This window comes from Onychomys torridus, chromosome 11 (assembly GCF_903995425.1).
Source record: "Onychomys torridus chromosome 11, mOncTor1.1, whole genome shotgun sequence".
Taxonomy (NCBI): Eukaryota; Metazoa; Chordata; class Mammalia; order Rodentia; family Cricetidae; genus Onychomys; species Onychomys torridus.
This window is the reverse complement of record NC_050453.1, coordinates 7,114,772-7,138,566: the sequence shown is the minus strand read 5'-3', so window position 1 is coordinate 7,138,566 and position 23,795 is coordinate 7,114,772. Positions and strand designations below refer to the sequence as shown.

Genomic DNA, 23,795 nt, shown 5'->3' with positions numbered 1-23,795 from the left:
ATAGTAGCACAGGTCTGTAATCCAACCATTCTAAAGGCAAAGGGAATAAAAGATGATGTTCAAAGTCATCCTCAACTACCTAGTGAGTGTGAGGCTTTCTCAGGTTACATGAGACCTGTCGCAAATTCTCTATGTTGATATAATTCACATGAATGCTATTAATACAATGAATTTTCTTGAGGCTTTGGATATATGTCCACATCTTGTCTCCTAGTAATGTTTACTGTAGTGATGAGAATATAGTGTTAACAGTTACAATGCCTTACTGTGTCCAAGTTCTAGATCATTGGATATGAAAGATTCTAGAAAATGAGAAGACCTCATTCCCTCCAGTTTAGAGATGAAGTACTTTACCTTTCTAGACTTTTATGGGCATAGTACTGTACATGGATAGAGGCTATTGGTATCAACTACATGTGTCATCCTATATTCTTGCCTGCTCACTTCTATTTCTGAGGAACATAGTCTTTGATGAACACTAGCATTAGATGATAAGATCTCCACACCTCTTGTCCAATCTATGCACTTCCTGTTTCCTAGACTTCCCATACTCTGATCTTCTGATCTTGTTTCATGTCCATGACCAGAGTGGTCAAGTTCTGTCACATAGTCCACATGTGTTTTCCCTTGAAATGCTTCTCTTCCATGTATAATGGGGAAACAAGTGCAATGCCTGAAGGTTGGTCCTCTGAGAATATTTGTCTCCACTGCTGTTTCTGAGTGCCACCATAGTGGGACCATGTAGCAGCAGCCACCTAACCTATCCTTGTAGTTACTTTCTAAGACAACCTTGGTATTCAGTGCTGGTGTTCTCCTTTCTTTATGGTTTAGAGAAAACTTCCAAGATCTGCATGACATTCTTTGGGTTGTCCTCAAGCCTTAGATTTCCATTTCTGTCATAGGTTGAGTCTATCTGACTTTAAGACTTGACATATCTGAAAAGGAATCCACCCAATGAGAAGTAACTCCAACTGTGTATTCATTTGATGTTCTGTTGGATGCTCTGTTATAATGAGATCCCAGTAGCTTGCTGAGAGTCTTAAGTGAATAGTTTAGGGTGACTAGAATTCCTACCACTTTATATGCCTTTGCTCTGCCTACCATCTACCTTGTGGCTCTCTTTCCACAAATATAACACAATATTTTCCCACTATGATGTGTCCCAGAGCTATTGGATCTAGTAGGTTTAATTTCCCAAACAGTTCATCAGCCAATGGCACAGCCTGAGCCTATGGCTAAGCTACTTCCTGCTCTGGGACAAATCAAGTAGCAGAATTTCATATTGATGTGCTGGTCAAAAGAGTACCCATATGGAAGTTTCTTCACCAGACATTGACCTTCTTACTGAAGGATGCAAGATAAAATGCTTTTAAGGATGCAAGACATCACTATTTTTCTTCTACTTTGGACTGGTTACATGTCCTAGATGTCACAGACAACTTGGCCTCCTAAAACCCCAGCTGATGCTCCAGATCCCTTAATCTTTTATAAAGTTAATCTCCTACTCTCTGGAACACACAGCTTACTAAGACCTCCATACACTTGTTTCCTGCTTATCTGATCCATTGAACATGATTTTATTGACACAGACAAACAATACTTTCAAGAAGGACTGTGTAGTTTTTCTTAAATTGATGACCCTAAGATTATCTTTACTTAGTACTTAGATGACATTAGCAATAGCCATCTGATTGCACAGTCCTAAAAATTAATACTCTCTCTAAAGTTATCTTAATGATTACTTACTCCACCACTAATGTTTAAAATTTGTGCTGCTCTAGCAAAGTTGTAGGCTGCTGTGAGTCTACCTACCTGAATCCTCGTTGTCAGCCATCTGGGGTGGTCCAGCTGCAGGATACCACTTCAATACTTTGACATCACTGTCCTATGAATCTAATGCCTCACATGACTATTGTAGTTCTGTTTTTCCAGAGGACACTAACCAAAGTAGAAGACTTGAGAATGGGATATATGGCAGGTATACTCAGAAACAGCAGATAGTATAAGGAAGTCTGTCACTGTTGAGAGTAAGAAGCTAGGGTATGAAACCATTGTTAAAATGCACCAACTGATGTGCCAGACAGCTCTAGAACCAGAATCCTTTAAAGCTGCCACAAACAGGGTAGGGATCCCAGGCTTTTCAACCTCGGCACTATTTGTTTACAAACACTGCCTTCAAAATCACCATAAACTGAGCAGGTTACAATGGCATATATTGATTCTCTCAAGTCCTAGAGTTCAGAAGACTTAAAACCAAGCTGCTGGGAGAGCCATACTCCTTCCATGTACCCTAGAGGATGTCCTTACCTGCTTCCTCCAGCTTCCTCCAGGTGCTTGGTGTCACTCTTTGTATTGTGCCAACATATTTCTCATTTCAGCTTGGTGAGCTTGCTTTACCTCTACTCCCTCTGTCTGAGGGGAGGGTTCATTTCTCCTAAAAGGGAACCAGTGGTCAGATTAAAGGCTAATCCTAAATGCTAGATGGATTAACTCATTTTCTCCATAAGTACCTCATTTCAAAAGGTGAAATTCTCAAGTTCTGGGTAGACATGCATTTTGGGGAAGACCCTCTTTAAATCACTGTGAATATATTTGCCTTTTTCTGGGCTGTTTTAGTGGAGAGAACACACACACACACACACACACACACACACACACAGAAATTTTTTTTGGTCTAGACAAAAAGTCAATAAATTTAAGATTTTCTATTGTCCTTTCCCATCTGCATATGTGACTTTTTCAATTGTCCCTTGAATCTAGTATAATAACATGCTTTCCAGTTTATACAGCTTACTATACAAATCTGGTCTAATGTAGTTGTTTGGGTAAATTTATAAATAAGAATGGTGTTTGCTCTTTGATCCTTATATTCCATATTTATCATTGGCATTTGGCTCACAGTTGTATTTTATCTATTCTTTTATTCTTAGGCTCATATAACTTTGGAATCAATACCTACATAAACATTCCCAGTATACTTTGTTGTACTCCTGTAGGGAAATTACCTAAGAAATATTTGAAATGTTGCTAAACTCTGTGAGCATCTGAACCTGTGTCTATTTATGAAGTATCATTTTCTATGAATGTCAAACCTAAAATCTATGTCAGTAACTACATAGCCTTTTGACAGAATCAAGAATCATAGCACACATGAGCCACAGGGCTTCTATTGATGTAATTCAGCAGGCTTTTACTATAACCTTTTTATAACTATAAATATCATACCTCAATGATAAAACACATAGTATAGCAAATACATCAAGCAACACCATACTAATTTTTAACATTACCAAGTCTTCCATACTGTACACAGCTGTACGACCTATAGTTTTGTAGCCTTGGTGGTACAGTACCATTGATTTATATTGCCACTATCACAAACATTTGACCTCTTGCCTTATGACATTAAATAGCTATGGCATATCTAGGTAGGATAAACATTCAGATCTTGTGATTGTAAAAGGCCACAATTACATATGCAGTCTGGTTTGTGGTTGACCCAACCATCTGAACATAGTCCAATGAGTGTGTGTCAGTATCTCTAAGAAAATATCATTTCATATTCATAATTCTGTCTCTGTGACATTCCCCCCTAACTATAACTTACATCTACCGTCTAAGCAAGTTTTCATGGTTGTTTGTATTGGTTCTAGTCATAATGATAGGATGAATTCTCTCTGACTGTTTAGTTGTTTACGGACTTCTTGCCAATCTCTTCTGCTCAAACCCTCTGCTTTCATTTGAAAATGTAAGATGACAACTATATTTCAAGAAATGTAACTATCAATCTAATTTATGTGTTTATTTGGATAGGAAAGAAAGTGAAATTTGACCTAAGGGAATATTTACTCAGCATCCATTCTTTTCCCCTTTACAACTGTGGATGTTTTAAGAAAATGATAGAATGATTTAGCACCATGCCATTGTCCTATGCTCTGCCATCAAGTAGCATGTGGCATCACCACCCTGCGTTACTGTTGGCTTTGTTTGGACTTTTTTCATGGTAACTGTGTTGATGTCGCCATCTTTATCTCTACCATTGGTGACAATAACCATACATCCATGCTGCTTTATGAGGCCATAACTCCGTTTTCTCATTTATCCACTCAGGAACTGCATTATTACCTCATAAAACAGTGTGATTGTACAATTATCAATTAAACCCCGGTTTGTTGAGACTTCTTTTTTGGAAATCGCTTTCCTTATAGGAGTTGGCAATAATTCCCTCTGCCTGAATTCATGGGATTTGTAATGCCAAGATTATAGACTATGCATTGATTATTATCTGACTATTATTATTATTTTGCCTTGAAGCTATTGCATTCTGCTAAGTCCCAGGACCTGTCTTACATTGTAAAGGGACTAAGGCCTTATAGGATCTACACCTTTACTGTCTCCCTCTGCAATTCAGTGGGCTGTGTAACCAGTGCTTCAGGAGCAGGACAAACCCTAGCAGCTGGTGAGTACATTCCAATTGAATATAAAGAAATACATCCATATTGAAAAAAATACCTATAGTACTCCTGCAATTTGGACTTCACATGTGTCTTTTCTGTCCTCTGATACTCCCTCAGTAACCCTGCATGCTGTTTATCTTGAGATTTTTAAACAAAGTAAAACATGGAGCCAAGGGTTATGGGTACATCATAAGAGCCCCAAATTAAATATGGAAATAGAATGGCTCCTGTGCCCAGCTTCTACCTAGGACCACAAAATTTCCTGGCAGCTATGAGATGGATTTAGGAGGCATCCCATGAGGCCACAGGACATTTCTTCTTTCCATATTAACTTCTTTGGGGATTGGAACTACCTACTCCTGTTACATGGGGATGTCTAGCCAAGTCTAGGTTGTCATGACACTATATATTTTTCATCTGTTGGATAGGCAATTGATTATATATTATTTTATTTATGATTAATAAGACCCTCCTAAGTTTACACAATGTAACAGGAAAAATTCTTAAATCCTTGAATATGGTTTCTATCATTTTTGTTTGCTTTACTGCAAGCCAACTAGATTTATACAAAACTGAATACATATATCACTACCACCTATGCACTCCACTAACAGCATTTAGAATATTGTCAACTCCCATTGTTTCTGTCAGCTCTTCCACAAGGCTTAGTTCTCTTTATGGATGTACCCATAGGTACAGAGGTTAGGGGACATGAATTAGAGGTATTGTACAAACATATACTTAATCATTACCCTTCTAGCTGTAAGTCTAATTCTATTGTTCCCATCTTCAGTTCTGGAACAACTAATTTGGTCCAAATTATGTCACATAATTACTTTTACTTGATAGAATTTTCCATTGATGTGAAAGAAATCCCAACTCTATGATAGTGTGGTTTATTATCTCAATGACTGAATTCTTCATGAATTTATGTTTAATCTATGTGTATTTCAGATGTGTGAGTATATTCAAGTGTATTAAATCATATGGAGACCCTACTTTTCCTATAAGCCAATTTCTTTTTATGAATTATATGATTCAAATGTACTAAATTTGAATGAGAGGTGAATTCTATCTGCTTTAGGAAAAATGGCACAAAATTTAAAAGGATAGTCAATATTGCAGATTAACAAAAATAAGACAGAGATTGAGCCAAGCTAAAGGTTGGCCTCTGGTAGAGTATGGGATAGAGAGGCTCATCAGTGAGGCAGGTGTCAGCTCCTGTCCCCCAGGTGATAAGGCATTGCAAAGTCATCCAGTGCTGTTATATACCCAATGATGCTGCATTCATAGTAACACGTCCCTTGTGTTTGTCCAATCTGTATCTAATAACTTTAGTGATTGGGAAATGCTCATGTCTCAGACAAACCATCATCATTAGACCTATCTTCAAAAAAGTGATTTCTATGTTTTTATTTTACTTATACTCATTTATGTATTTGTTGTGCGCATGCACACATGCATAATCACACACATGCATGGTGCATGAGTGGCAGTCAGAGGACAACGTGCAAGTGTCAACTCTCTCTTTCCACCATGTGGGGCCTAGAGATTGAACTCAGGCCTTTGATTTTTGTGGCAAGCACCCTTAACTGCTGAGCCATCTCCCCAGCCCTGGAGAAGTGAGTTCTGAAGTAGACTGAAACTATCTAACTCTAGTTTCTATTCAACAGTTTTCTCTTGGAGGCTGTTGTTAGCAGAACCTGTCTCCCTCCTGACATCATTGTCCATAATATCTCTAATAACACTACATCTGCAGAAGTCTTGTCTCCTCCATGCCATAGTGCACAATCTTCATCTCCTGAAAGAAAGAATTTGGTGCTGAGCAGGCATATTTTCTAAATATGTCAGCCCATGTTCCTACAGACACAGCAAATGAAAGGAACTGGAGTGAGACATGCCTAACCTTGGGGACCAGATAGATCCTGGAGTGCAAGAAGGAACTGCCACTCTTGGCATCATTGTTGACACCCCCAATGGTCCTGTCGTGTGGGGTGAAGTAGGATGTTCCCACTATATAGAGGGCAGAACACCCAGTGCCTTCAGCAGCTCCTTTTCAGTCACTAGTGAAGTAACCTCAGGCCTCTCTGGCTCAGGAATGACTGAAAAGGTAACTGGAGCCAATGAATGGCCAACACATATTTGAAGAAGTGTTTAGCATCCTCATCCTTCTTCCTTTTTAAAAAAAATTTATTTTTATTTATTTGTTTTTTGGCTTGGCTTTTTTGAGATCCAGAATTTGCTAAGATTTATTACATAGACCAGAGAAGCCTCACATTTGTGGCGTTCTTCCTGCTTCTGCAGGAAATGCAGGTGGTGCCACTGTGTTTTGTTGTCCCATGTAGCTGTAAAGGAAGTGCAAGTTAAAACTGTTTTGTGAGTCTTTACTGTTTTCTACTTTTTTCCTCCTGGGTTTCTTTGAAACAAGGTTGCTCTACATAGCTCTGGCTGTCCTGGAACTCATTATGTAGTCCAGGCTGACCTTGAGCTTACAAATTTGCCTACCTCTACCTTCTGAGTCCTGGGATTAAAGGTATGTGCCACTGAGCCTGGCTCTCTCTACCTTTTTATCACAAAGAAATGGAACCTAGAAATAGCTCATAATCTCTAAAAGCTACATAGATTTCAGATGTGGGTGATAGTTAGCTTTTTTTATGTTTTGTTTTGCTATATTTTATTATTTTTTTTCCAGGTAGGATCTCATTATTTAGTTTGGACTGAACTCAAACTCATGATCCTCTTGCCTCAGCCTCCCAAGTAAAAATAAGAATTTATTCATATGCATTTTGTGGGATGATGAGCAAATATTTTCTTCTTAGTTATTATTTCAAATTTGCAAATATACATAAATGGGAGAAAATTAACCAGAATGCAAGAGTTTGAGTCTGGGTTTTGCTACTTACAAGCTAGGTTTGTTATTTTTGCACAACAGTGATCAATACCTGATATAATGACTAAAGACAGAAAGGGTATTCTGTCTCAGTGTCAGTGGGTTGAGTTCATGCGTATTCAGTCTCATGTAGGAGGATGGACCATGATGGCAGTGGGACTGTGCAAAGGGAGATGCTATTCACATTATGGTAATTAGGAAGCAGAATGTGAGAGGGACCAAGACAACAGGTGTAACCCTCAAAGACATACCCCATGTAATCTACTGCCTCTTACTTGGCTCCATCTCCTTAAGCTTCCAGAACCTTCAAAACGGCACTTACCATCAGGGGCCTGAGACTTCAGCAAATGTGCCCATGGGAGACTTTTCATGTTAGAGTACCAGCTGTGAGACCCTTACATGATTTATGTTATCTCTATTAATGAGTTTATACATAAGGATAACATTCTGTGTGGTATTTCTATAGTTCAAAAGATAACATGTGTAAAACGTGTAAAGAAATATTCAGCACAGCAAAATGTCCATAAAATTTTCTTCTTATTGCAATTGCAATCTCAGGAAATATGTTTGTTAGTCAATGTCAACACATACTGTGTCCAGCTGTGAGGATTTACAGGGTTACCAGAATCAAGTCCAGCTTTAGCCTCTTAGCGTTATAGAGCATTTACCTGACAATGGAAAGCCCTAAAACCAAGCTTGCTGTGAAAACAAACCAGAAAAATCTTAAAGTCTAAAGTATTTTTTCCCTCTCTGAGAAGTATACCATTCAGGATTATGATGTCTATTTAAAATGTAGTGGAGCTGGAGATGGCTTAGTGGTTTAAGAGCATGTGTCTGCTCTTTCAGAAGACCCAGGTTCAATTTCCAGCACCCACATGGGAGTTCACAGCCATCTGTATCTCCACTTCAAGGGAATCCAAAGTTCTCTTCTGGTCTCCTTGGGCAATAGGCACACTAGTGGTGCACAGACATATATGCAGGCAAAAGACCCATACACATAAAATAAGGTAAAAAAATAAAAAAATAAAATGAAAGCAAAATAAAATAAAAAAATTGTATCTGCAAATTTCAAATTTGTTGTTTGTAGTATAAAGTCACCAATGTGCCCCAGGCACACCATTAATATATTATCTTCTAAAATCTCCAATTAGAAAGCAACCATTAAATGCTCACTATGTAAAGTCTGTGAGAATTCAAAAGACAATACACACGGTGTTGCGATTAAGAAGTTAACATCTAATTGACTAATTAGCATGAGGATATGGCTGGGACTCTTAGCTGGGAAGAAGGATATAGGAACAGAGCAGAGGATGGATGGCTTTGAGTTGGGAAATTAGGAAATTACTTCACTGGATGCTGTAGTAGATGGATTTGGTTGATTGAAAAAGACATTTGTATCTATTGACTGAGCATATAAAATGTACTAGTCCCCATGTTAGAGGTTGGCACTATTCTAGATATTGCTATGATGAAATCCGTGGTTTATGAAGACTTTTCTGGCAATATGTTCAGAGGGGCTATGCCTAGATATTTCTCAGTGGGGACTAAGGGACTTTATCCAATGAATAGAAGTAAAGATTGACAGATGAAATGGGTAATATCATAGGGAGGTTAGCCACAGGTGCAGAGGAGGAAAATGTTGAAGGTAACAGTAAGTATTTGAGTAGACCATGGTGTTTCTGTTAAAGTGGGAAAGATAAATATATGGGAAAAACAAACCCATGTGTTTATGTTTGATCATTTGGTAGGAACATATCTGTGACAGCTATAAGCAGCTAGCAACAAAGCATACAAATTTGGTGGCTAAAATGTTGCTGATTTTATAATCATGTGTAGAGATGGAGGGCTATGGTGAAAACCAATCAGTGAGATGGCGAAGATATCATGACGCAGGAGAGGGAGGGGATCGGCGTGAGCGCATGCGCCCTAGGAAAGAGTGAAGTAAGGGAACAGGGAAACAAGATGAGATGAGGGATTCCCATGTGAAAGGTCTAGAAGGCACATGTTACCTTTAATACCACATGCTGTCCAGAGAGCGAGAGGCGAGGTCCCTGCAATGGCCTGAGCCGAGGCTGCATGTGAAGGACTGGGCAGCAATGAAAGATGACGGTAAAGAAAATTCAAAGGTGGTTCTTTGAAGTTTTGACAAACACTTCAGTATACCCAGTTTCTACTTAAACCATTACATTAGCTTCTGTCCTGCGGGAATCTCTTCTATTCTGATGGAGAAATTATTTCGGTGAGAAAGAGAGGTTAGTCTTAGCCGTCAGTATATACTGTCAGAGCAGGCGACTCTTCATCTGCCAATAAAAGTAGTTTACACGGTGGTGGTGAGAAAATGCTTTCCTTATGTTTCTTTCAGTGTAAAATGCACCATTTGCAGGTATATTCAGATCAGTGAGAAGAAAAACTAGCTTTTATTTGCCATAAGCCCAGCCCAGCAACTGCAGACTCTGTATCCTTCATGCCTCCTCTCATTTCTAGTAGGCACTTACATTTCTTTCCTTATGCATGCCTTAAGATTAAACAGCTCAGTAAGAGTCATGGACTGGACACCATTAGAAATAGGCAATGTCGAAGCCAGAGCTTTTGCGTAGTCAAGTCTATATTAAGTCAACCAGGTGTTTTATGAACCAGCCTGCTCTTTTATTTCTGGAGAACAGTGAGGCAACTTGCTGCGGGTTTGCTGGAGATGTAACTCCTAAATATAAGCGAAGGATGGAGGTCTGCCATTCGACAACTTTGCAGTAGAGAGTCACAAATCCAAATAGGTACATAGAAGTGTGGTGTTTTCTCATTAAAATCTTAGTCACTATTTTTAAAAAGATATTCATGAAGTTTTATCTGGCAATTTCATGAAAAAGCTTGAGAACCGGGTGATTTATTTTAAGTATTTTCTGGCATATACAATAGAATGGGAGCGCTTCACCCTGAGTACTGTACTAGATTTGTGTGTGATACCTACACAGTTCTAAATGGATGGGTTCTCCATGGAACATGTAAGAAATCTGAAGTTAATTCTTTGGAATTGTTCCTGGTCAGCCTGGACCTCCTTCAAATCCATTTCACACATCTACAAAAGATTATTAGCCTTTCCATTTAGGAAATTTTTGAATTTCTATCTTTTTCCAAGTCTGCCAGATTTAAACCTTCCTTCAGGAGAGCCATTTCAAAAGGAATACTATTTCTTTCACTTGTTTTAGCTCCAGACTACAAACTGAGAAGGCCCCATCTCCTATCAGGCAAGTAACTAGAGGTACATTAAGTTTTGCTCTGAACCCAAAGTGTAATGTAGATCTCCTTTCTCCTGGGTAGAAAAACCTATCTTGTTTGCATGCAGGGACATAAGTCTTTTCATTGTGAATAGGACCCAGAGTGATTAAACAAGCACTCTTAATATGTTAATTTATAATTTTAATTACAACAATCTTGTCTATATAGTCATTAGTGAATACTAATATAAATATTTTTCTACCTTTTTATTCATCGTGCGTAAGGCAATCATCCCGTTCCTTCTCTGAGGTTGCTGGTTTCTGTCTCATAATGCCATCTTTGTTCCTAGTTATGAATGCATTTTGTCCCTTCCTGTCTTGAATAATCCCTCATTAAGCTAGTCACTTTCTGCTCCATGCTAAAAAGGAAAAATTATCATGCAAATGTGGCCGGCCGTATTAGAAAGCACATCACCCGACTCTTTTGTCGCTGCCCTTCAATTAGTTTCCCTTCTTTGAATTTAATTCCATTTGTTGTTAAAACTACCAACTTGATGTATGGACTCATGAATCCCAGGCTGCTGCCAAGAAAGAGAGGGGGGAATCAAAGGCTCTTGGAAGATCTGCAGAGCTGAAATGAATCCGCTTCACCTTTGACAAGAACACTTGAACAGCCCTGGAGTCCTCTGATGATTCAACTTGGCTAATTATCCAATTATTTATTTCAAGAGTAAAGATGGCATTCTACCATGAGAGAAGTGTAAAGCAACCTGAGAAATTTGGGCGTGACAGTCAACTTAGGGCCCATCCAAGACAAACAATACCTGTGTAGAAACTTGGCTTTCCATCTGTCATCCATGGCCACTCTGCTCCCTCTCAGGAAGGAGATCCTGGGCACATGGAGACTTTCTGTTTGTTTGTTTTCTCTCTCAATGGAGATTATTTTTACACTTGCAAACACCATGTCAAATTGCCAGGGCTCTTAAGCAATATTTAAGTTGTATTTCTCTTGATTAAAAGCTTTTGGTTCAAAGCAATACTTTTTAATTGCCTAATGATATAAGTCAGTTCTTAGGGAAAAAAAAAAAAAAGCCCGCACATTTAGGAGTTCATTTGCGATATAACTGAAAAATTCATTGCATGGCAGTAAAACAATTTACTGTTAATTACAAGGAGAAGAATTTGCTGTAGCATGCTCACAGATTGCCATGAATCATGCAGCACTCCTAGAGATTTATAACAGATGTGTAAGTGGGATGAATTAGCAGGGTTTAATAACAGAGGCACAAATCATGCAGACTTCAAGGAGCTTTAATTGATATACTAGAATGTGACGGGCATGAATCACTCAGCCATTCAACAGCATTGGAACATATGGTCAGCTCAATATGCTGCATCTTAAATCGGTTGGTGAGTCGTTGCTTGTCCCATATGGTGAGAGCAATATATTTTTCGTGATTAAAAAAATACATCCATTTTTAAAGAAATATGATTGTGAAGCATGTTTGTTATTGAGCAGGCATCTAAAAGCCAAGCCGACCTGAGTGTTATTTTTATTTTTTGTTATGATTATTTTTAAACGTGGCAGCTTCCCAAAATAAATAAAGAACACTATGTGTAATACTAGATTGCTGGAGGCATTCTGAGAATCTGTGCTGCTGGCATATTTGACCCCCAGCAAGCCCATGGTAAGCATGGCTGGAGAAGCTGAGATTGTCCTCAAAGCCCTGCAGAGCCGGGTAAACAAGATGAAGGGTGTGTCACTTTGGGGGAAGGTTAGGACTGCCCAACTTGGCATTCTAGCATGATGGGTTTGGTGGGAGATCTTTACTTAGCAAGGTTAAAAAACAAAAGTAGTTTTGATAATAGCATGGCTCCTGATGGAACAACTGGGTGGACCATTCTTTTGTTTCTTAACTAAACATTCACTTCTTTGGGAACATTAAGAATAATCCTCATAGACAGCAGAACTCATGTCATGTCATTCCTGTGGAGGCAGGGTATCCTGGTTGACGACTAACTGGTAGTGTAAAATCATGCTTTCATTGTAGCTGGGTCCTGGCAGCTTTCAGAAAGGTTTCTGCAGCATTAGTAAATGTGTCAGACTTAAAAAGGGAATATTGCTGCCTTAGTCTGTGCTGCCAGGATTTAATGTCAACAATTAAAATTTATTTTGATCCTTACCTAGTGTTTATTACTGTTTGTATACACAGCAGACCTTACTAATACAGAGATGCACTATTAGACAGAATTGCCATCTGTTCCGAGAGAATCCTGGCATCTGCCTTCGATGCTAAAACTAAAATGATATTATTTCTAACAAAACAAAATTAACTGCTTTTTACTCACCAACTTCACTTTTAAGGGCACAGATGTACCAAGGAACAGACTGGCTTATGAAATGTGCAGTGACCTCCAGGACCAGGACTGCTTTTGGATATGTGACTTTTATCAGGCTTCCTGTTGGCCTTTTGGGCATGCAGAAAGGGCATGCAGAAATTACCTTTATAAAACAGAACCTTACCTTTGCCGTGCTCACTCCATATCTTCAGCTGATCATTAAAATAACAACTGAAATACATAAAACTTGACTGAATTAGAAGCTCAAGTCCCTCCAAAATATTTTGACAGATGCACCCTCAAAAATAAATAAATTAAACAAAACTTTAAGGAAAAAAAATGGAACAGGCAAAAATGCTAGAGACCCAAGTCTCCATTGGTCCCACAGTGACCCCTTTAGGAAAATACAAACTCTCTTCTCTGCTAGGCTATTAAATTTTTTTCTCCCACACTGGCATATATAAAAGATTTATATGCAACACTCCTCCTATTTTTTTTTAAAGAAGGCCTAAGTATCTTATTAAGAAAAGGTCTCTTGCTGTTTGAAGTTAAAGAATTCAGAGCACCAAGGACAATGGTAACACCCATACTGACATAAGATCTCTTGGGCACTTTCTGAGATGGACCACTTGGATTCTATATATCACAAAACAATAAATTGTGTCACACCCATGTTTAATGCGTGTACACAGTGCATTAACTGTAACTATAGTACATTTATTTGTGCTGAAGAAGACTTGAAAATGATTAAAAAATCAATACTCTGCTGTCAGGCAGGCAGTGTTACGATACGTTTAAGAAACTAATTGCACAGGCCCCATAAAAGCTTCAAGTTTGTGTAGCAAGGATGCCATAATTACAGTTGGAGCAACTACCTCTCATATTAATGGTGGACTTTAGGGAATGGTGGCAGTGGCCGTCACCTTCATACTCTTTGTGTTAGTTCAGAAATAATGGTCCTCTTCTCTCTGGACCTGTTAGTTATGACAATTCATCTACCGTCACCTGCAAGGAAGGTAGTGGTAGCAGTGTGGGGGGACCAAATTTATTGGAGGTCTCCAAAAGTCATGCTGTGTTGCCTTTCTATGGCACGGCAGACATAGAAAGATCATGTTGTATGCCACATTCTGAGTAAAGAGATGATGGCTGAGTGCTGAAGGGAAATGCTAAGGGGCCATGTCCGCTTCCTTGATGTCTAAAATGACCTGAATGTCAGGGACCCCTGCTGGTTTTCTAATTGGGAATCACTACTTGTCCCATCTCAACTCAACTATGTCTCTCAATGAAGACATAATAAAGAAAAGAAAGATCAAGTCGTGAGTGGTGGATTAGGACATTTCCACAGTGTGGCTCTCCACATGGTGCTGATCAGGAAACAGGAAGTAGAAATATATATTTTGTTCTCTAGAGTCAGAAAAATTGTTGGTCAATAAGAGCACAGAGGAGACCCTTTCTTCTTCTGTTCACTGATTGCTGAGCAGAATGTCTGCAAACTGGGGATTCACTTTTAGGCCCTGGTCTCAGAGCCTACATGCAAATATCAAGGCTGAGCAGTGTTTGCAAAGTAACATTTCCTGACATGGTTTTAGAGCCTTAAGAAAAAAGTTAAAATATTCTTTTGACAAAATGCCTAAGGATGTCTTATGTTACACTATACACTACACACCCTGAACTCTGGTCACATCTGGACGCAGGTTTCACAGGAGGAGGTAGATGGGCCATAGTGAATGACTTACCACACAGACTTCACACAACAAGGTTTGGAACACAAATGACGAGATTTGATGCAGAAGAGCTGTGAGTCTGTCTTGCTTAAGACTCCACACTCCATAAATTTCACAAGTGTGAATTTATTCATTACGATATGCCATTAATCAGATAATAGGGTAACAAATGCTGCATAAAGGAAGTGGGTTAGCTGAGCATTTTAGAATGCTTTTATAAAATATAAAGTTTGTAGGGAGCTGAGGAGTTAGCTCAGTGGATAGGAGTGCTTACTGCATAAGAGCAAGGACCTGAGTTCAGACCCTCAGAACCCACATGGAGACCAGACATAGCTGCATGTGGGTGTCTGTAACCTCAGTGCTAGAGGACAGCGGAGATGAGAGAGTTGCTTGGGCAGTTAGAGATCCAGGGTCAATGAAAGAGTCTTTCTCAAAGGGAGAAGGTAGATGATGACACAGGGTAGGGCATCCAATGTCGTTCTCAGGCATCCACAAATGCACATGAGCAAACATATTCACCACACATGAAGAAACGCAGCACCACACACATACACACACAAATTTAGAAAAAAACTGGGCTGTGTATTTTAATGGAAATGATAGCTAGTGTTAATATTTTGCTTTGAAAATTCTGCCTCAATTTGTAGGTAGGAAAACTCAGCCAAATAAAATAAAGTTTAAATGATTTTTCTGAAATATTTGTAGCACAAGGAATTAAGGTGAAAATATTTTTGAGATGTCTAAAGTTGTTCTGTTGGCTCAAAGTTATTTCTTAGTTTGTTGTGTTATGAGGACAAACTATTTAAAAAAAACATATTTATATGTCTATAATCACTTTGTTTTGGCACTCCGACAAATAACCCTCCTTACACTAAGCTCTGTGTGTGTGTGTGTGTGTGTGTGTGTGTCTGTCTGTCTGTCTGTCTGTCTGCCCAGTTTAATTGATGGACAGAGCCACTCAATTCCCCTTCCTGGTTGTAGAGGATATGGGGAAAGAACTGCCCAGTAGGATAACCACCCTGTGAGAAGCCATCGTTGACTTCTTTGTGTGCAGCTGCAACAGAGCAGTGGGAAGTTTAGGGTTTTTTAAGGGATGGATCAGCAATCAGCTCTAGTTAGACTCATCCTCTGGAAGAGACTAATCAAGACATTCCAATTGCTTGGTGAAACAATTCTCTGTGGATTGAGATGCTTACATGTTACCTTGTGAACAGTTGCACTGACTTCAGTAGGCATGACTGTTAGCCTGCTACAGACTGTTTAAAGCAAAGTGACGTCATTGAAGCTGAGGCCATCCATCATTGATGGTCCATTCCTTCAATTCCAGCTCTCAGAAGGCAGAGGTAGGAGGACTGTTAAGAGTTCTAGGTCAGGAAGAGCTACATAAAAAAGCCTCTCAAACAAACAAAACAATGCCATACTTGAACACTGGCCATCATTTTCAATAACCCAGTTGTTAGATTCTCCTTTCATCAGGCTACATGGAAATTTTTTAGTCACACTTTATTAGTAGAATCTCTTAGTAGCTCCAAGGAGTTGCCACTATCCAGGATCTGAGTGTTCCAGGTCTTACTGTCCCTTAGCAGTGGTCAATGAGCAATTACTGAGACAAGTCTGAGGCCATGTTTGGTGGCATGGTCACCTCAGGCCCAGCTGTGCTTCCAGCTGCTGCAATGCCTAGATACCATTGTGCTTACCACTAGCATTGGTAAGGTGCTGTACATCCGATGGTCTATTTGGCCTTCAGAGTGGTGTTTGCTTGTCTGTTTACTTTAATTTATATAATTTCTAAGCCTAGGATAAAAATCAGGAAATTGCACATGAAAATGACTGTCTTACCAAAGAATATAGAAAGAGAATAGTTAAGGATACTGTGGGAGCTTGTTTTCAGGTTCCTTGTGGCTTTACCCAGCAGGTCCACATAGAGAGGATGATTTAGGACCAAGGGCCTGAGTTCAGGTGTCTGAGATGGTCTGCACTTGGCTGTGCTGGGGGGAGGTCTTTTGCTCCACCCCTTGGCGTCTCTATAAATACCACAGGGCAGAGACAGTCAGGGCTCATTGGAATAGGTTCCAGGCCCTCTCGAGGCTCTCCTTTATTTTCTATCTGTTTATCTCCACAGTCTAAATCCTTCTATCTAATATTTCCTGCTGCTCACACTCAAGAAAACTCTGGAGAGCTGTGGGGTTGGTGGATAAACGCCCTGCAGGATACAAAGATGGTACCCATTGTATCCTAGGTAGGAAGTGCACATTGATATCATTCCACATGCATTAAAATATTCCAAATCTGCCCTACAGTGGTGGAATGGATACAATGGGACAGCTATTTTGGAAGACACTAACATGTTCTCAGCATATGGTCCAGTGCTTCTAGCCCCTTGGAATTTTCCCTGAGGACTTGAGAAATGACAATAATACAGTAACATCTTCATGCATACACATTTATATCAACTTTATTGATAACTAGTAAAAAGAAGTTGATCACAACATGCTTCACCAGATGGATGGATAGATAAATAAAAATATCCATATTTATAGATAGTACTGAAGTTGAGATGTAATGAAAGAAATATTAATGTTACTAAGGAGAAAACAACTTGAAATCAATGTACACTTTATGATCCCAAATACTCTGGGAAAGGCAAAAAGCTATTGTGACTGTAAAGAGAACAATTGTCACAAGGAGTTGAGGATGCAGACAAATGGCTAATGGAGAATCTTGGCAGAAGTGAAAATAGCCTGTATGTTATTGGCCATGCTGGTCGAAAGGACTTGGTGGGCTGTGGTAAGAGGTCAACTTCAAAGTCAGTCTGGACTATCAAGAAAGGCCCTGTCTCAAAACACACACACACACACACACACACACACACACACACACACACACACACACAGAGCCATATATATATATATATATGTTGTATGAAACTATAATGATGGGTATGTGTTGTTATATATGCAGCAGTGAACCCACAGGCAGGCAAAGCTGGACTTTGGATGATGTGACACCTCAGAACAGGCTTATCCATTGTGAGACCCGCTCCTGAGAAACAGACATGAGGAGAAGACTGTGTTTCTGCCGGGCATGCCTTCCTCCCGATTTGACTGTGAATGAAATCTCATCAGTGGGCAAACTCACTTGGCACAGGCTCTGCAACCTCAATCAGTCCTCAAGACCCATATAGTGGAAGGGAGAAACGGTTCCCTCAAGTTGCCCTCTGGATGCCCTCAATATGCATACCATGATAACAAGCTCATGAGCATAGGTGCACACATGCACATATCACACAATAAATCAATGTTGAAAACTTTAAAAAACTTTTGTCTATGAAAACAAACTATAGACTGGGCATGTAGCTGAGAGAGTGTGAGGCCCTCTAGATTAAAACCCAGTATGGTAAGAATAAAAATAATAATATGAAATAAACATGATTTAGCAGCCCAAAGTCATTAATCCTGCATTAGCAATCATTCGGGGGACATGCTGGTCTCAAGTCACCCATACCCTGTTCCTGGCAGGCCACCCCTTCCTCTCCTTCCTCCTTGCCCAAGTCCTTTATTTCTGCCACCTGCTCAGTGCCCATTCAGTGCAGGTCAGGACAAGAGGCTCTGCTTCTGTTAGCAGTGCAGGTCATAGGCTGGGCACAGTTCAAAGGGGTTCTGTAGTTTCCAAATAAGGCAGGCTCCACTTAGTCAGAGACATCCAGAGGGAGTCATTGAAAGAGACTTTGAAGTCAACAGGCATACAAACAAGGTCTCAGGGTACCTATAGTGGCTATAATATCTGTTATTTGGAAAAAAACTAGAAATTATTTCCAATGAAAAATCTTCCTCAATATGTGTATGTTTTGTGTTAAGAATTGGTTAGTCATTTAAATTTTGTTTAGTTATCTTTGAGCTCAACTCTGCATTCTATTTTCCATTCATAGAACTATTGAGGCACCTATAACAGCAATTGATTTGACTTCAAGTGTGACATGCACAAGGGTGTGTCTCCCTATTTTATTCAGTGCCCTTCTGTGTCCTTCTGTGCCATTCAGCTCCTGCTCAACTAAGGTCTCCCATGGTGACAGGAGTCAACAGCACCACAGTCCATCTTGGGTGGCTTCCTCCTGAAGAAGTCAATGGTCCACCTCCTGTGTACTACCTAGAAAGGAGGGATTCCTCTCTCCCAGCTCCCATGGCTGTTATGACAAAGGGAACCTGCTTCATGGGAGATGGTTACTGCAGATTTCCCACGACAGCTCACCCAGATTTTATAGGTAAGTGTATTTGACACTTTTATTTGAGAAGTGCTACGCCCCAAGGTGTTGTCTATTATTTTGATATCTCTTTACAATGAATTTTTTATGGTGGCTATTTATAGAAAAATGAACTCAGCCTTTTTATAATAGTAGCCTGATTGTGTCAACATATCCATCCCTTTAGGATTGTGTTGGGGGGGGGGGCACAGATAGGAGGCAAGTGAGGAAAGGAAAGAGGGGAGAGCTCATTGGATCAAAGTGTGTCCTCAGGCAGCCTCCATCATTGTGTATTAGAGTATGCTGCATCCTGTTGGCGAAAGGATTTCAGAAATGCCTCCTGCCCACTGAGAACGCATGTGGTCACCAAAGCCTGTGGAAATAGTCACTTTGGAAAGAAAAAGCTTGCTGGTCAGAGGGTGACATCAGGTATCTGAGGGTTGTTTGATTTCCACCTTTGTAGCTGAGTCCACAACTGTTAATATCTCCTGTTCTGTGAGAAGCATTGGGGGAGACTCGTCTCAGGGAACCCACCTTTTCCAGATGGGCACTGTGGTAAAGTCAGGGATGTTTGTGGTAAAGCCGGGGGGTGGGATGTGTGTGTGTGCCTGTCGCAGGAACAGAGTTTGAAAGTGTTGACAAACTTGATGGAAATGACAGTTAAAGCAATATCTGGAAACATGAAACTTAATGCAAATGACACTCGTGTAAAGAGTAAGTCCCTGTGTGCTCGTCTGTTGCTGTGAAGAGATACCATGACCAAAACAACTCATATAAAAGAAAGCATTTAATATTTAATTGGAGGATTTATGTCCAGACTTAATATTTCTGTTTAAAAAAATACAAAGGGGTTGAAGAGATGGCTCTGTGGGTAACACATTTGCCATGGAAACTTGGAGGACCTGAGTTCAGATCCATGGAACCCAAGTTACAGCCAGAGGTGGGAATGTGTGACTGTAAGGCCAGTGCTCCGGTAACGTGATGGAAGTCGGAGACAGGAGAATACCCAGAAGCTTCAGGCCAGCCAGTCCGGCCTGTGTAACTGTGAACAACACAGAGGCCCTTCCTCAAACAAGGTGGATGACAGATAGGACCCATACCAAAAGTTGACTTCCACATGCTTATCATGGCATGAGTGCCATACTTACACACATGAAACCACACACACACACACACACACACACACACACACACACAAATACATGATGTGTAAAGTTTATGTTATCACATAAACTCAGATATTGCCTTACTCTGTGAGACAATTTTGGTAAAATAACATATTTTAAAAATATCAGTATGTAAAGACAAGGAAATGGAATTTGGGCTGGAAAATCCAATGTCGCTATTTTGATTTTACCTAAAAGAGTAAACAGTTGGCTTATGGGTGAGATTGACTGCCGATGTACGCTTGTCGTAAATCATGATTACCCGTTAGCTGAGATATATTGAGATTAATGTGTGCTTAACTATTTTCCCCACACATCAAAATCATCATAATTAAAAATTGAATTCAAGTTCCCCGACATGCTGAACTTCAGCTTAATATCTTTTATGATGGAGAAACAACAAAAGAAAGTCAATGTAGGTTATAAAGAGGAAGTCTCAGCTGATGGACTCTTTCTCAAAAGGAAATAGAAGCTGTATCTCATTCAGCATAGACTTGGGGCACATTTCTTTCAGGAAACAGCATTCTGTTTCCATTCGGTTAGGTCTGGCTACAGTAAGCATGTCTGATCGGATCTGCAGGCCAGCCAACAGGCAGGTTTCTGATGGGATAGCCTACTGTTGCTGTGCAAAAAGATAGAGTGGTCCATCCATTCCTAATAAATTTAGTCATCTTTGCTCTCTCCCTCACTGGCCTCATCCTCTGAGGTGCAAGGGCCAGGGGCAGATGCAGAGTCTGGGAGCATTTCCAAATTCCTCTTTAAAAAACTTAAGCCATAAACACAGACCTCACTGAGCAAGATCCTTCTGTCTACCACACAGGCTCCAGCTGCACAGGATGTACTTGGGATGCACATCCCAGTCTCAGGGGTTCTGGTCCCCAGAGCATGAATGATTTTCCTGAGAAAAGGAAGGGGTGTGGCTGGTTCTCATTCTGTATCTGTAGCTTGACTTTACTTAAGATTCCTTTTCACTCTCTCTATAGAGAAAGATAGTTTGTGTGTGTGTGTGTGTGTGTGTGTGTGTGTGTTAAATATTATGTGACTGTGTGTGTTAGTGTAGGTATGTGCACATGCATGGGCATGCTGGTGCCCACAGAGGTCAGAATGGAATTCCAGTCCCTGGCACTGGAGTTATAGGCAGTCATAATCCCCATGCCCATCAGGGTACTGGGAACTGAACTCCAGTCCCCTGCAAGAGCAGCCAGTGCTTTTATCTACTGCACAGTCTCTGCAGCCCTCCTTTTAATTCTTAAAACAACCTTCATAATTGGCTTGATCCTTTGGCTTAACTGCCAGATTTGGTTAAATGATTTTATTATTTTATTGAGATGGGTCATTTATCTACATTTATGCATTTATCCAATTAGTGAGTTAGAACAGATTTTTTAAAACTACCTTTGTGTAAGGAGAGAACAATATTCATGTGCATGTGGGAGCGTTCAAGTGTGTGTGTGTGTGTGTGTGTGTGTGTGTGTGTGTGTGTGTGTGTGTGTTGTAAATGGTATATAGGTCAGAGGATAGCCAAGGTATCATTCACTGGGCACCATCCAGCTTCTTTTTGAGATAGGGTCTCTCACTGACCTTGAACTTACCAAATATACTAGACAGCCTGGCCAGAGTCCCACAGATCTTGTCTCTACCTCACCAGCACTGGGGTTACAAGTGTACACCACCCTGCCTAGTTTTGTTTTGTTTTAACTTGTGAATTCTGTATTTCAAACTGAAGTCCTTATGCTTGCAAGGCAAGCACTGTCCTGACCTATAGCATGAATCTTAAAGGTACTTATTAATAAAATCAAATCTGAGGCCAGTTATTGGGGTGAATGCTGGAAGATCAGAGAAGCAGAACAAGCCACAGCTACCTCACCTTGCCCGTTCCTCAGCTGATCCTGTTTCCTCAGACTGGAAGCCTCTCAGTCCTCATTCAGAATGGATCTCAGCTGAACAGCTGCTAGAAGCCTGAAAGCTTAACCAGCTGAATTCTTCTAGTTCCTGGTCTTCACGCCTTATATATCTTTCTCTTTCTGCCATCACTCCCTGGGATTAAAGACTTGCTTTCTGGGATTAAAGGTGTGAGTCACCATGCTTGGCTATATCCTTGAACAGATGGATTTCTGCCTCTGCAATGCTAGGATTAAAAGTGTGTGCTACCACTGCCTAACCTCTATGTTTAATATTGTGGCTGTTGTGTCTCTGACCCTGGATGAGTTTATTAGGGTGCACAATATTTCGGGGATCACAATACAACCACACTGACCCAAGATGTCTCTCCAGCCCCCCAAAACAAGCTTCCCAGCTTTCTTTAAATATTCACCTTCCCTAGACAGGGAGCTAAGTGTAACCAATATTACTTAGAGTTTTTGTTTATTCCTGCCAGTGCCCGACAGCAGCACTCTACCCTCAAAAGGCACTAGGAGACAGAACTGTGCAAGTGGCTCACCCAAGATGCTGGGACTGTTGATGTCAAGTTGACAATCAGTTCAGGCACTGAAATGATTCTGAATCAAGGGCTTGAGGTTGGCCACACTATAAGAGGGAATTCCTGAAGACTATTCCTTCAAAGTTAGGAAATGAGAAATACACAAAAGCAATGATTCTGAGAAGCAGGTGTGTTGGAAGTTTCTGTCCCACCAGAAGCTCCCAAATAAACACACCAAGCAAATAAACACAATGCTGAGCCAATAGCCCAGGCTTGTTACTAACTAACTCTTAAATTAACCCATATTTCTTACCTATGCTTTGCCATGCAGCTTGGTAACTTTTCTCATTATGGCATGTCCATTTTGCTTCTCTCTGTCTGCTTGTGACTCCTGACTCTACCCTTCTTCTCCTCAGCATTCTCAGTTTGGCTCTTCCACCTAAGCTTCTCCTGTCCAGCTATTGGCTGGTCAGCTTCTTTATTAAACCAATCACAACCGCATGTGTTCACACAGTGTACGGGACTATTCCACATAGATCACATGCTCATCACCCAGTGCTCTGAGCCAACCCTGCTGCATGTTTTGGGCTTAATTTTTGGTTAATTTGTTTATAGTTAACTAAGTTCTGTCAGATTTGGGTTTTTTCGTTTGGTTGGTTTGGTTTTTTTTTTTTTTCTTGCTTGTTTATTTATTCACCATGTTTCCAAGGACATTTGAAGGTAGATTTTCCTGTCTGGCAATTAGTTTCATGGAGCTACAAGGAACTGGATGGCTGTATGGGCAGGGAACTCAGCTCACACTCATCTATACTTCACACAGTTGTTATGTTTGGTGTCCATTCTAATGAACAAGCCCCAGTGATCCCTAATAGGATGTATCTGCTACAGGCTCTTAATGTCAAGACAAACCAAAAAGTTCCTTATTTTTAACGATTCTTTTCAAATCTGAAACGATCACTAAAATGTTTCCCAAGACATGAAGAGAAATACTTTAAAGACAGAGGCAAATAGATGGTGATGTAGCCATCATAGGTTTTTCTGGGGGGGGGGATATCAGACATCTGCTTCTCCCCATTAATGATGGGGCTGTGTAACCATGCTCATAATACCTTCCAGGCTCAAGAGCAGTGTGTTCAAGTCTCAATATAAACTCTTGCTGCTGCAGTAAAGAAAACCTGATTCTACAACTGTTCAGTGCTCTCAAATTTATACCTGGCAGCATGGAAACAAAGCACAGAGATATATGTTCCAAATGCTGCTTAACATTGCAAATTATTGATATCAGGATTATGAACTACCTTCAAGAAAAATAATGAGTCCGATTAAGCTTTGTTCTTCAAGACATGC

At 40.1% G+C, this 23,795-nt stretch overlaps 1 protein-coding gene across 2 annotated transcripts in view; it reads left to right on the top strand.

Moving 5' to 3' along the window:
• Ush2a (usherin) overlaps positions 1 to 23,795 on the top strand; it is a 701,257-nt gene that overhangs the window by 195,338 nt on the left and 482,124 nt on the right. For both annotated transcript variants that reach the window (XR_004946207.1, XM_036202543.1), the window contains exons 19-20: positions 4,315 to 4,459; positions 18,663 to 18,884. Coding sequence is in view for 1 of the 2 variants with exons in the window: in XM_036202543.1 (XP_036058436.1) it covers positions 4,315 to 4,459; positions 18,663 to 18,884 (367 nt within the window). In the remaining variant the exon portion in view is untranslated. The remainder of the gene's footprint in view (positions 1 to 4,314; positions 4,460 to 18,662; positions 18,885 to 23,795) is intronic.